Raw genomic sequence first — 13,683 nt, 5'->3', positions numbered from 1 at the left:
AAACAAAAATTTAAAACAAAGGATTTAATGTGCGACCTGATATTTGTAATAAACTTCGGTTCTCTTCTGCTCTAGAGTAACTTACTAGGCTCTAGGGAGAGGAGCATTTCGGGGAACATGAAGTAAATGTTTAGTTTGTCAGGCTCACCACCTGCTCCGCCTCTAAGACAGCATGCCCGGGATAAGACCAAAGAGATTTCTTCCTACAAAACCATACTCACAATATCCAAATACAATGAAAAGAAATTAATTCCCGTGTTAAATCGCAGCATATGCTCTACCTGCTGTGATACTCTTAAAAAAAAACTCCCTGCAGGTTAATAGAATTGCATTTTAAAGGCAAATTTAAAACTTCTCTGCAATTACACTGCTGAGCAGCTTCTTGGAAATTCCTTCTTTCCAGAAAGTCAGTTCACCTGCATAGCCAAATTACTAAAACAGCAATGTGGGGGTGTTCTGTAAAGATATTATTGTATCACTTTGTAAGGAACGTGCTCAAACCTTCAAGTTGAACTGCTGCAAGACTGCTTTCCACAGTGGCCTGAATAATCAATGCAATTATAATTGCATGCACATAAAACTAAAGATCCACAACTAAAAAAACATTCACTGGGCAAAAGAGCAAAACAATTCCTCTCACATACCAGAAATATCAATGTTTAATTTGCTTGTCCTAACTGAACTGTTAATTCTAAATGTTCTGAACCTGGAAAACTTGGAAACAACTGACAACTGAGAACATAAAAAATGTTACAAATGATAGAAGGTTATTCACCTCATGAAGCCAATATGATAAAAACTAGGATATCGGCTTCAAAAACATGGCTGGGTATCACGTTCCATACTCCCACAACCTTTTGGGTAAAGAAATGCCTCCTATTCTAAGTTTTAAATGGACTAAACAGTTTGTTTATGTGGCCTTGTTCATATAATACTCAAACTGACAGACTGGGATGTCACTGCAACTCCCCAGTAAACCATTTTTTTGCCCCAGCTTTTCTGACTCCAAAAAAATGAAATACTGTTTTCATGCAGCTGTTAAGATTCCAGCTGTCATTCACAGCCACACTACCACCATTTCGCTTAGATACAGAAAGGCTCCACGTCGTTTTACAGAGTACTTAAATACTGCTCCATGCAGTAACACTGTCACTTCTGCAGGATAAAAGATAACTTCCTTGAACAGCAAAACATAAGTAAAACCTTGTGCATGTCAGCCTCGAGCCCCACACCTCACCTCAGTCAATTCGGCACCCAAAACTGCACACACACATTTTTAACATCAATTTCCTATGGACAACAAGTAGAGTTAATTAAGTAGATATAGTTAAGTGACAGAAAAGGCATTTCCATACTTTAGAAACAGGAATATTCTCTGATTGTCCTGGAGAGCCACAGTCCTAAGTATTTTTAAGGGAACTACAACTTTAATAGCTACATAGTCAGAAACTGTCCAAAAGAACACTTCAATGCATAAACAATTCAGTAAAGTTATTCAGAGTTTGAGTGCAAAGAAGCTTGACAAATATGTGGCTCTCCAGGACCAGGAATGAGACTTTCCAGGACCTGCTTAAGGAAAGTTACATTGTTTTCAATTAAGAACTATTGCACAACAGTTTGACCATTCAGGTTTTACAAGTTTCAGGCTCTTGGTAAAAGCAGGTATTAATAATTCACAAACATGACCAGATTTTGAACAAACAGGAAAAGACGTAAGATTTAAAATCAAGTTTGCTCCAGTCATACTAAACAAGAGTCTGCTGTAAAACCTGTGACTGATGAAACTGCTGTCCAATGACATGTGGGTCCACACTTTCCCCAGGAGCACCTGTTGGAATGAAAACAGCCGTCAGGGTGAGAGGAAAAGGAAGTCCTTTTTTATCGACATGAACATGACCCCTCACAGCAGTCTGCCCGGTGATGAGCGAGAACTAGCCACTGTAACACAAACACACACAAACATAGCGCACACAAAGGAGCTGTGTGGCACATGACCTTAGGACTCACAGCACACCAGGGCTGAAACCCAACTCCCATGAGCAAGGGAAACATTAGCAGGGATGGGTGACAGAGGGCATTATTGGCTGAATTTGGCAGCCAACATAAGCACAAAAGAAAAATTCCCTTTCTTTTGCTCATTTTCCTATCAATTAATCACACGTGACTGTAACAACCCATTCAACAACATAGTTGAAATTAACTCCCTAGAATACTTCAAGAATTGTCTGGGTGAGAGCCTAAGATCAATATGCTGCTGGCAACCAAATGAGTTAAGATGGCCCATGTGGCCACCTCCTCTTTGTGAACATTTCTAGGTTATTGATCAATCAATACAGCATTTGTGCAGAGATCCCTGGGTGCACACATCACAGCGCACTTCACAAGTCAAGAACATATTAAATCTGAGAAGAAAACAATCATTTGAAAAGGGAGTCTTCTATAAAGGGCTGAAAGGAATAAACAGATATTCTTGTCTCATTTTTTCAAGGAAGACATTGCTTATGTTAGGCTGTATCAGCAGCAGCAGCACACATCCTGTCTTTTGTGCATTTTTTTATTTAAAGAACAACTTTCGCAACCTTGCCCTGTTTGGGCCATTGCCAAACGAAATCGAATTAAAGTTGCAAACTAAAAAAGGTAGGAGCAAATTGTGCTTCAAAGAACTCTTAAAATGGCCCCCATGAATGTGTGTCTATACTCAGCCCAGCCTGCAATGTCTGCGCATTGCTCATCACCCACGCCAGCTCCATGGCAGTCTTTCCCAGAATCTCAGGCAGAGGAAGCAAAGCATGCAGGGTAGGAGCTGCAGCGCACAAAACACAAACAGGGGGAAGGCCGAGATTCAATCCTGACAAGATGGGTCTTTCAGAATCAACAGAGCAGGTTCAAAGGCCAGCTATGACATCACCAGCTAATTCCTCCAACACACCATTCGGTGACATGGAGCAGGTCTGTTTCACAGCTTTCTGAGTTTTCACGCCTGAAACAGCACCGACCAGTGTTTACCAAGAGTATATTATTTGGAAAGAAAAACACTTTTGAAAACAATTAGCCTCAGTAAGGAAGTTTCCTTAAAGAAAAAGGACCTTCCTTGGGAAAAAGAAACTTCTTTGGGGACCAAAGGAAGCTTCTGAGCATCATAGTTGGAAACATGCACATTAACATTCCAACCTGGACCTGAGACAGGAAGCTCACAGATGGCCTGGTCAGATATATTAGAGGCAGCTATTCCGCTGCACAAAGGACGATCACACATACACAGCCTGCAGGCTTTCCTAGTCTTTCTTCCCCATCAAAGTGGATCACACAGTCTGCACCGCCCACTGACAGAACCCGTGGGATCCTGCCATGAGTCTGGCATTCCTGTGTAGCCCTGACACCTCCTTCCATGAGAAAAGGCCACCACAAGCACAGCGCATAGGCTGCACTCACCTGGAGAGTGCCTGCCTCTGCCAAACACAGAGCCTTTTCACAATCAAAGGGGTTCTCTCCCACTGTTTAAAATCCACACCTCTAAACAATTAAATGCATCTTCCTAATGCACTGCTTGGCTGGCCTCCTGTGCTATCCTCCTGTTTCCACGGTGCTGGTTCTTAACCCAAAGACTAGCCAGATGTATTAAGATCAAATCATGCAGCTGCCACTCTCTGCCTGCACCATCAGTTCTGGAAGCGCATCGTGTTCCTCTTTCAGGCAGGGCGAGGGTAGAAGGGGAGGTGCTCGCAGGCTGACACTCATACACGCATACACACACCCAACATGCTGGATCTCGCGCACCCCATACCTGCCAAAAGTCCTGGAGGGAGGGTGAGGGCAGTACAGGACAGGGGAGAGAAGTGGAGAAAATGGGGGTTCATTGGTTACGTGAAGACAAGAGCAGCACACAGAGGTAAATATAAGGTACATTGGAAAGGGCAGTGAGAGAAAGGAGAGAACGTGAGACAGAGGCAGAGGAGACAGGGGCATCTGGACAGCGGGTGATGCCAGCAGCAGAGTACCTGCTCACACCAGCCACATGTACACAGTAAGGGAGGGCAGTCCACTCTTCAATGGCAAGTACACTCAACACCAGAAAACAGCAAACATCAGCACATAACATTTAGGAAGTGTCTGCTTTCATCTCCCAGAGCAGACTATTTATAACACTGCAAAAACACTGCAAAAAAAATTCCCCCAGACCCCCAAATCATGCTGCATGATTCACATGCGTAGTCAATAACCATGCTCGACTTACTGTGAATTTCAGAAAAGTCTAAAAATGCATTACAAATTGTCATTAGTACAAGTACTGGTGAAAATGAAGTAAAAAGCATGAACGCATTTTCAATGCAGCGCAAATTCACAATAAATCTTTCCAATGTGCTGTTTGGCAGGCTGCTGATGCTAGCCAACTGTAACACTTATGAGGGGATGCGGTGCTGGTTTTTAACTTTAGTTGTAGTAAGACTGCACGAGGCACAGCAAAGTAGAAGGAAAAATGTTTTCAAAGTCTTTGCCCTCAGCTCTTTGGTGAAAATGGATATGCGTATTTCTTTCCACTGGACCACAACTTAGACACAAAAGCGACCCTTAATGTGTTTGTCAAACAGCTAGCAAACAATAAATTAACATCCAACAAACTAGCAATCAGAATGCCACCTTAAAAGCAGCCCACCAAGACCTGGATTTAGACAGCTGCTTAGACATCTAAAGCCCTGGAGATGCACCAAGACTGAGGTCTGTGCCAAATTCTGTTGATTTGACTTGCTGATGAATGGAGATGTCACTTCTGACAAACGCTTGAAGAGCATTTTGCATACCCGTCAACAATAAGGTTACGAATAAGGGAGATTTTGCCAAGAATACCTTGCAGCTCCAAACCTGACTCCGGTATGACAGACTGGAAACTGAAGTCTCTGAACTAATTGTGACAAATGATTTCACATTATGATGTTGTGGAGAACAGCCAGGGCCCGTCATTAATGCCTAATCCTTAACACAGACACACGTCAGCACAGATTTCTGAACCATCAGAATCTACCTTATTGTCAATATACAGTGAAAAAGTTCCTTTGGCCTCACTAAGTCTACCATAAAAAACTGTGTAATGCAGAATATATAAAATGTATATAGCCTCCTTAATGCCAGTTCAAAATAATGTAAAAAAATACAAATGCAATTTCTCAGTTCATTACCACTGGGATGTTTCAAACCTATCAGGAAGTCTTTCGGGTAGCTCATTTACCTCCTGCGACATCATATTTCCTGAAACCTTGTATATATTAAGTTGAATAATGCTCTACTCAAATTCCATGTAAAAATGTCGCATTGCTGCCAGAGCCTGTGCAAAACCACAAGAAAAAAAATGAACAAGTATATTTTTTCCCCCACAAGGAACCAGAAACGCATTGCTATAGAACTGTCAGGGCTCACTGTAATATCCAGTGACCTAGTCCAGTGAGGAGACAGGATTTTATAACAAAGGAATTAAAATTTAAAAGCCTGAATAACTGCACAGGAAGCACTAAAATCAATGGAGTGCCCATGACTTTCGCTAAAGAACTAAGGAAGTGTCAAGTGTTTCGTATGTTTATTTGATTTTTATGTTCTATTTCACCGTTACAATCCAAGCCCTTTAATTCTACACAACATTGAGGATTAAAAGCAGAAGTGCATCCTGAGCAGGGATAGACAATCCTTGTTTGTCTGCAGGTGTTTTAGGTTTCTGCCAGGAGAAGTTGATAAGTTTGTTCCATACAGTGGACTTAATGAGCAGATTTGTGCTGTTGGAATGAAAATCTGTCAACACACTGGCCATCCACATCCAGGGCTGCCCATCCCTTCTCAGAAGCCTAGAACTCCATCATATACAAAACATCTGATCACACTGAATATTTCTTAAAACAGAGAATGGAAAGAGGTTAAAAAAAATACCAACCTAGTAGAGAGCTTCAGAGCTAAGAGGACAAGAGTCCTTGTCTGATTTTCCTGCATAGACAAGTGGAGAATGAAAACCTCAAACAGACAGGGTTGCAGGACAGTCCAGATGGGACTACCAGCAATACTGCTCTGTCATTACTCTTTGCAAGTCTGATTTTATTACCTCATAAAAATAAGGGGAAAATATATCTTTTTTTTAATCAGTGCATAAACGCTGAAAAGGGCTCTCTGGGCAACAATAAACGGCTCTTCTTAACATTTTTCGTTTGAAGAACTTGACAATGAATACAAATAATTATATCTACACAGTTGATTTGTACCATATATAGTATAGATCCTAGTTCCTTAGGACTCTTGTGTTGCAACACTTCACAAGCGTAAAATTCCCTCAGGGAAAAAGGCAAAATTCCAGTGCTGGGTTGGGAATGGCCATCCAGTTTTGTGTTGTGGTGATGAAGACAGGGCTTTACTGTCCTACCTGCACCCTGCAGTATGGGTACCTTGTCACTGTGTCACCTACCACAATTTCATCTTTCCACTGCCTCTCTTATGTATACACAGCATTTTACTTGGTCAGCTACAACCCTTGTCATAAGCCGTCTTCAGTAAAGGCATCAGGCAAAAGATTACATAAGCCAAACCAAGAACATGACCACAACACAGCCTGGGCGCTTGGAAAGCTATAACGAGTCCTAGGCAGCACACACAGGGATTATGAGGTTCTCAATAAAACAGCATGGAGAATTTACAGATGTTTATAGACTAACAGGAATTCTTCCTGGATTTGGAATCCACAGAGATGCATTGCTGCTGGAGCATTAAGATGCGCGTCAGATCTCCTAAGCACTCTTCTGAAAGGTGAAACATCCAATTACATGGAGAGAGAGGAAGGGGATAAACTGTCATGCAGTAATTGTGCCTTTTAAAGACTTTTGAAGAAGTGCCTCATTATTTTTTTTTGCTGCGAGCATTACAGCTAGCAAAGTTAATAACTCAAAAATAATATTAATAATAAATTAATGATTCCATGAGGAAGGAAAGGGGAGGGCGGAAATTCAGTTTAATGAACTGCAAATATAATACTGGAACAGACTGCCTGATCAGCTGGACAATGAGCCGAAGATTTAGGAAGTGATGACCCAAAACAAGGTTCCAGGCTGACCTGAAAACAGCCAAAGGTAGAATGTGACAGATGCAGAACTAGGCAATCCAGAGACAACGTCCCATTGCAAGCAACACTGAGAGGAGTAAAGCCTGGTGCATATCTCCAGACACTAAGAACTGCTGAAGGACCAATCTCCCCTTAATGACTCCTGAGGAATCAAAAGGAATCATTGCTTTCCACGTTTTAAGAAGACTAAGACAAGATATAAAACACGATTTGCTAGACTGACATGATGATCAGTGACCCCATCAGAGAGTAACGACTAAAGCATAGAACTCAAGCTACTCTTCTGATATCCTCTCTGTAGGTTGGTCTAACAAACAAGAACATGTAAACCAGGCTCCATTTTTACAGCACGTGATGCGTGCCTAGCATGGCATGTGTAATTAATTGAACCAATCCTAAGACACCTCCACCTGCCTGCCTAACTTCCATGGGAACAGTGCACACTGTAACACACCGAGAATGCATACAACAATCCATAACACTGCACCTGCAAATGGACAGATCATCAGTTCACAGGCACACTGAAAATTTAGCACATCACCAGCTTCTGCTCATCTAGGTTTTTTAAGAAACTTCAAGATAATACTTTAAAACAATTCAGACATTGCAGTTCATAGTGCAAGGTGTGCAAAAATCAGGTCTATGCACGTTTAATTCAAGAAGACTTCATATATGTTTTTTTGTTTCTCCAGTATTTTTGCCTAAAAATGAAAGACATCCCAAGTGACAAAGGAAACTCCAATCCTGTCACTTCTGTGCAGAAGGAGTTTCATAGTGCATGCAAGCTCAGCACAGAGTACATTCTGCTGCAACACAGAGAGGTGCAGTGTGCACAGACAGGACGACAGGTCCTCTGCACTACAGATCACTGCCAGACTGACAATGCAGAACAGGACAGACACAGAGAGGTACAGGAAAACTACGGCAATGCTGTCTTTACATGAAACCTGGAAGGTCTAGATCTGATCTGTTCCACTGCTTGATTCTGGTAGTGTCAGCTGGTTTATCAATTCAGTTGCATCACTACAGAACATTCTGTGCCAAGCACTTGCATTGGAATACATTGGAGGGTCTAGTATTTGATTTCCCCTATGCCTGCAAGTAAGTTAAAGAACACAATCAAAAATACAATCTTATTCTGTAGTACAGAGCACATTCAATAAAGCCCAACTTTAATGCTGAATTCACAAGCACACTGAAGAGTAATGCCCAGCCTATTTGCTAATTCTTTCTCAGACTTTCTTCAAAAATCCACCTCTCACATTACTTACCTTGCCATCGTATCTCTTTACCAGGAACTGGTCCAACCCAAGACCTGAAACAGACACAAAGCAGCGAAAGAGGAGGTCAGGACAAGAGTGATCTGCACCTCCATATGTGTCTCTTCGGAGGCCACAGGCAGAGTATGGTTTGGGCTGAGGAATATACAACTATTAGTGGCCAGAAGTTTTTATTTATTCCAGGCCCTGGTCCTATTCTAGAGTACAAAGTACACCTTTCAGAAAAGCTCTGAGAACTGTAGATTCCTTTATTTAGTGTATTCATACCCCATTTCATATAACAGCACCATTAAAAGGTTTAAAGAATAAAACAGCTTGGGTAAACAGTCACATTAAACTAAACAGAAACAAAGAGGAGTCAAAAGAGAGAAAGAACATACTGAAACTGAAACATCAAGGATCACTTTTCTAAATACCTAAAAACCTCCCATTACACTACTGGTAGAGTAACAACACCTTTATTAGCTGAGAGGATCAGCCCAACACACAATAACATCAGAATTTGAACACAGAAACCTTTACACAAACTGACCTAAAGACACCGAGTACAGTTGCTGCTGCTTCTGACTCAATGCTAACATGATCTAAGGTGTACCTAGAGAAGGGTTAAGAAGCATTTCACGGAAAAAATACATTAGTAACATAGCCAGAAGGTTTGTACTCTTGCCCCAAGCCTGCATAACCACTTCAATTAGTCTTCTCAGGATTCTCTCTTCAGGTATTTTTGTTACAGTGTAGGGGAGAAATATACATGTAGACGGTATTCCAGAAGCAGTCAAACAACGTCTGGAGATTTTTCATCTTGGTTCAGGAGCATCCCTGAGAATTTTCAACACTGGAAATGTCATTGTAAAATTTTATAGGAAATGTAAAATCAAATTTTATTAGAAGCTGAAAACTGGGGCTCTAATACAGCAAATTAGCATTTTAACTAAATATATTTCAGGTGGAACAAAGTTCTCTAGTCACAAGGGCACTGCAGCACAAGGATGAAATACCCTGAACTAGTGCAGACCATCTGCAGTAAAGACTGTCCTACAGTACATGGCTCAGGGAAATGCAAACGCCAAGCAGCAGGGAGTGCATGTGCGCGTGTAGAATGCTTGAAATTCAGTGCACATCCTGCAGCGGCAAAATCTAAATGCTCTGAATGAGGAGGTGTCTGATCTAGTATGAGGACACAAGCAAAAACAGACTCGGCTGTTCAAAGAGTCTCTAAGGAGAGGGTTTGGAAACTGTTGAGGGGGGGCTAAGTGAGGCAGCATTGCTATTTCCAAGAAGGAGGGAGGCAAATACACTGACAAGACACTGTAAAACAGAAAGAAATGTAAGAAAAAAGTAGGAGTTCCACAATAGAATTTGTGAAAAGTGCACGGGGTATACAGTCACCACCCCACAAGCTGAAGTAACTCATTTGTGACTCAAAAAGAAGACAAAAATAAAGTACTGTTTGGTCAGTCCCAGACACACTACTGCAGACTGGAAATTCAAACTTTTGGAGTACTCTGCTCCAGGGCACAATTTTCTCCTTATTCGTCAGACCGTAATAGTAAAAGATCTTAAAACTTGGAAATCCCTAAAGAAGAGATTATGCAGATATGATAAGCAAAAAATAAACACTTTTCTTTACCTTAAGATTTTGCAAAAATCAAAAGGCATTGAAAACCTTCCCTTGAACTGTTATTAGATAATTGTGTTTCCACAGATCCCATACTCCAGTCTCCAGTAGGGCTGCTCCAGATACAGACACTATGCCGTCTTGTTCTGCTCTATGGCCAAGAGAGCCAGGCGTTCCAAGCATGCCAGGCTCACATATCTGAGACTCAGCAGGAAACAGCCCACACCAACACTGGATTGCTGTCCCCTCCACAGTGGTTGTCTGTGGTACTCAAGGCTGTCACTGAAAATCCTACACCTGGCCCTGAATGATGCACACATGACAGGACCTCCAATCCAGTCTCAGACTGCATTTGAAGTTGTTGAGCAACAACATCATTATGTGTGCAGCAGAAGGCAGGCAGCACCCACACCAGGAATGAAACTCTATCACAAGTGGGCCAATCCATACCCAGCACGCAGTCCAGCTGGGACCAGTACCCAGAAGCCCTGTTTTTGTTGCCAAATGAACAATGACAGGTCAACACCAGAGTCAGACCAGAGTCTCGCAAGCCCACACGCACTTCTAGAGGAACACATTCTGCAACAGGTTCAATATACACAGCTGCCTCTCAAAACCTTCCTGATCATTTTATCTCAAATGGCTCAAGGTGTAACTAAAATAATCCCCAAGTGAATTATCCTTAGGTTTTCAGATAGATGTTTTTCCTCTGAAACTGGGGCTGGGGTTGTTCACACAGAACAATGTGTGCAATCGACCTTGGATGAGCATTTCTCTTCTGGTAGGAGTAAATCATGTAATGGTAACACATTCCAGTTCAACGGGGACAATTCTCATTTAAAAAAAGCTATTTTCCAATTAGTTCAGGACATCAGGTTTGCACATACTGTATAAGATTAACTGGTCTACTGCACATCACAGGAAACACAAGCTCATACCATGCTCTTAAAGGGATAGAAGGGCTACAGTGACACTTCCTGATGTTTAAAAGCATCTCCTAGGTCAGGTTTTATCCTGTGCCATTAACTTGGCGATCCTAGAAATCTGATTAACTGGACTATTTTAACACAATATTCTTAAGGTAACTCCACCTTCAGTCCAGACCTTCTCTTCAAACACCTTTTGAAAAGCCCCTGACGTACATTTAAAAACAGCCCTTTGAAAAAAAATAATTTGTTGAGACTTTTAAGCTTGAACAAAATACTAAAGCGGCATTTGGGGGCTTGCGAGGAGTGGAGTGATGGAGCCGGGGTAGGGGGCGGCACTCACTCTCTGGCTGTTTCTCATTGGGTGTGATGGAACGCACAAAGTCCTGGGGCGTCATGTAGACCTCAGAGTCACCGTGCTCACTGATGACCTTCAGCGTGGCAAAGTAGCGGAAGATCTTGTCCGGGGTGGAGTAGGCACGGATCCTGTTCTCATACTCCATCACCTGGAGAGGAATGGGAGAGGGGGGTAAAAAAGGAGAAGAGAAAGCATGAGGGGGAACAGTAGAAAACAGAGGGGAGAGCATAAAATAGAAAAGAGCAATCAGGCAACATACACTTCTCATTGTCTCCTGTGTGAAGGAAGTAACTTCACACAGGTGCAACTTCAGCAACTTTCCCATGAACTAAAGGAACAGGCCCAAACAATAAGAGAAAAGAAGTTTTTATGTATAGGTTATTTGTTACATATACAAAGAAAAAAGGAAAATAGAAGAGGGTGATATACCCATTCACTGCAAACAAATTACTAAAAAACAAGAACTTTTCAATGAGATACTGAACCCTGCCATGATAAAATATGCATTCTTGAAAACTGTAGACATTGTGGAAATATCCAACTTTCCTCCAACCCTTAGTAGTATAAATAATTGCCTTCTGCAAGAGTATCTGTGGCAGGCCCCGCAATGATGCACAAGACCAAAATTCCAGGCACATTCTGTCTGTCTGCTGGAGGCAGAAAGACAATGGCTATACGTAACATTTCTGTAGTGCTGGAGATCCATGCTGAAGAAAGAAAAGTATCACGCACGGGATGTTTAGAGTTGGTCATCTGGAGGTGGTATAATTTCTATCCATTATACTGTCAAATAGAAATAAGGAAAAAACGCTGACTTCAGAATGGGTTCTGGATACCAAGCACCAAAAAAATTACATTTAACTTATACTACTATTTGTGTATCTATGTTTGAAGAAAATACACAGATTTTGGTTATTGATTACATGTGTTTGTTGTTATTTTAATTTACTGTTCATGACTGACCAAGATGCACACAAGTCACTTTATCCAACTTATCAAGAGAACAACGCCTTCTGACCATCGACAGGTTTTCTCTGGTTGACCCTCCAGCAGTGGAACCATGTCCTCTTTGGGGATGTGTGCAGATCAGTCTAATAGATTTCAGCACAACAGGCTGATTGCTGTGAATATTAGACCCATCGATGGGTAGGTTTGAACTGCAAGGGTCTAAGCAGAAGTGCCTAATCCAGGGGTCTCAAACTCAGTTACTGGAGGTCTCAGCACCTTCTGGAGTTTTTTTTCCCCCTCACCCAAGCTCTCAGTTACACAAGTGATTTAATTAAAACATTATCTGGAAGTGTTCTACATTAACCAGGCTCAAAGGTATTCTATAAGTAACTGCGCCTTTGGTAAAGAAAATGTTTTGAGCAATCAACAGAGGAAGACAAAAATCCCATATGTCCCTAACTAAGAGAATGATTGTTTAATTGACTATCCAGGTTGAAATACTAACCAGAACACACTAGGAACTCCAGGATTCGAGTTTCAGACACCCGGGATAGTCGCTACAGTATTTTTCACAGGATGGTGAACTGGCTGTTTGGCATTATATTGAGAAAGTCATCCAGCACGCATCATTCCAGCAGGGCAATGCACATGCTGTTGGGATCTTGAGTCCCATGGAACATTTTTGGGGTGTGCATTTACAACTCATTTGGTAACCAACTATGTCACCTCTGTTCAATAAAACGGCAGTTTTTTTAAAAAAGCATATTTTTTTGATGATCAGAATATTTAAAAAATGCATTATGATAAAGGGTGCTTTAGCTGTTTGTAATAGTGACAACACTATCACTATGAGAAGCAGCTCCGCAGGCCTCACAACGTGTTTCTCTGGAGTTAATTTTTTTGGCTTTGCAAGGACGTTTTCCCCAGCCGCAGCCTATACACAAATACAGATATACCTGTTACACTGCAGATTGTAAAAGTTACCCCTCTTCTGCAGGACAGGTTGACAAATACAGGATAAGGACTGTTGTCATCAGGATTTAGGACTTGGATCTCCTTCTTGCAAAGCCTCACCACCCCACACAATTATCAGTGTTTTCAAACAAAAAGGAACAAATCAAATAGGCAATGCAATACAAGGGCCCACTCAACAATGACAGTGGAATATATAGCCTGCCCCTAAAGTTCCTTTTGTGAAGAATATACTTCCTGAACCACAGGCCTGTGGCTTTCAAAGTAAAACAGAAAAATATCAATAAAACAGTTACTATACGTTTTTCTGAAATGTCTGAATGGCTGTTTCAGCAGAGGCACCAGCACAGGACCTAACAATCTCTTCTACCTGAAAACCCAGTTATAGGAATGTGTTGCACAGAGAAGATAAAATGTTACTTGCTTACTCACGCAGCAACGCAGCAACCACTCTAGCATCAAAATGACAGAAATGCTAAATCGGGTATCAT

At 41.6% G+C, this 13,683-nt stretch overlaps 1 protein-coding gene across 1 annotated transcript in view; it reads right to left on the bottom strand.

The window, feature by feature from the left end:
* micu1 (mitochondrial calcium uptake 1) overlaps positions 1–13,683 on the bottom strand; it is a 37,174-nt gene that overhangs the window by 15,794 nt on the left and 7,697 nt on the right. The window contains exons 4-5 of the mRNA XM_015346681.2: positions 11,258–11,420; positions 8,362–8,405 (exon numbers count right to left, since the gene is read on the bottom strand). Coding sequence (XP_015202167.1) covers positions 8,362–8,405; positions 11,258–11,420 — 207 coding nt within the window. The remainder of the gene's footprint in view (positions 1–8,361; positions 8,406–11,257; positions 11,421–13,683) is intronic.

Source organism: Lepisosteus oculatus, chromosome 4 (assembly GCF_040954835.1).
Source record: "Lepisosteus oculatus isolate fLepOcu1 chromosome 4, fLepOcu1.hap2, whole genome shotgun sequence".
NCBI classification, from domain to species: domain Eukaryota; kingdom Metazoa; phylum Chordata; class Actinopteri; order Semionotiformes; family Lepisosteidae; genus Lepisosteus; species Lepisosteus oculatus.
Note: the sequence above shows the minus strand (reverse complement) of the source record. Positions and strands in the feature narration are given on the sequence as shown.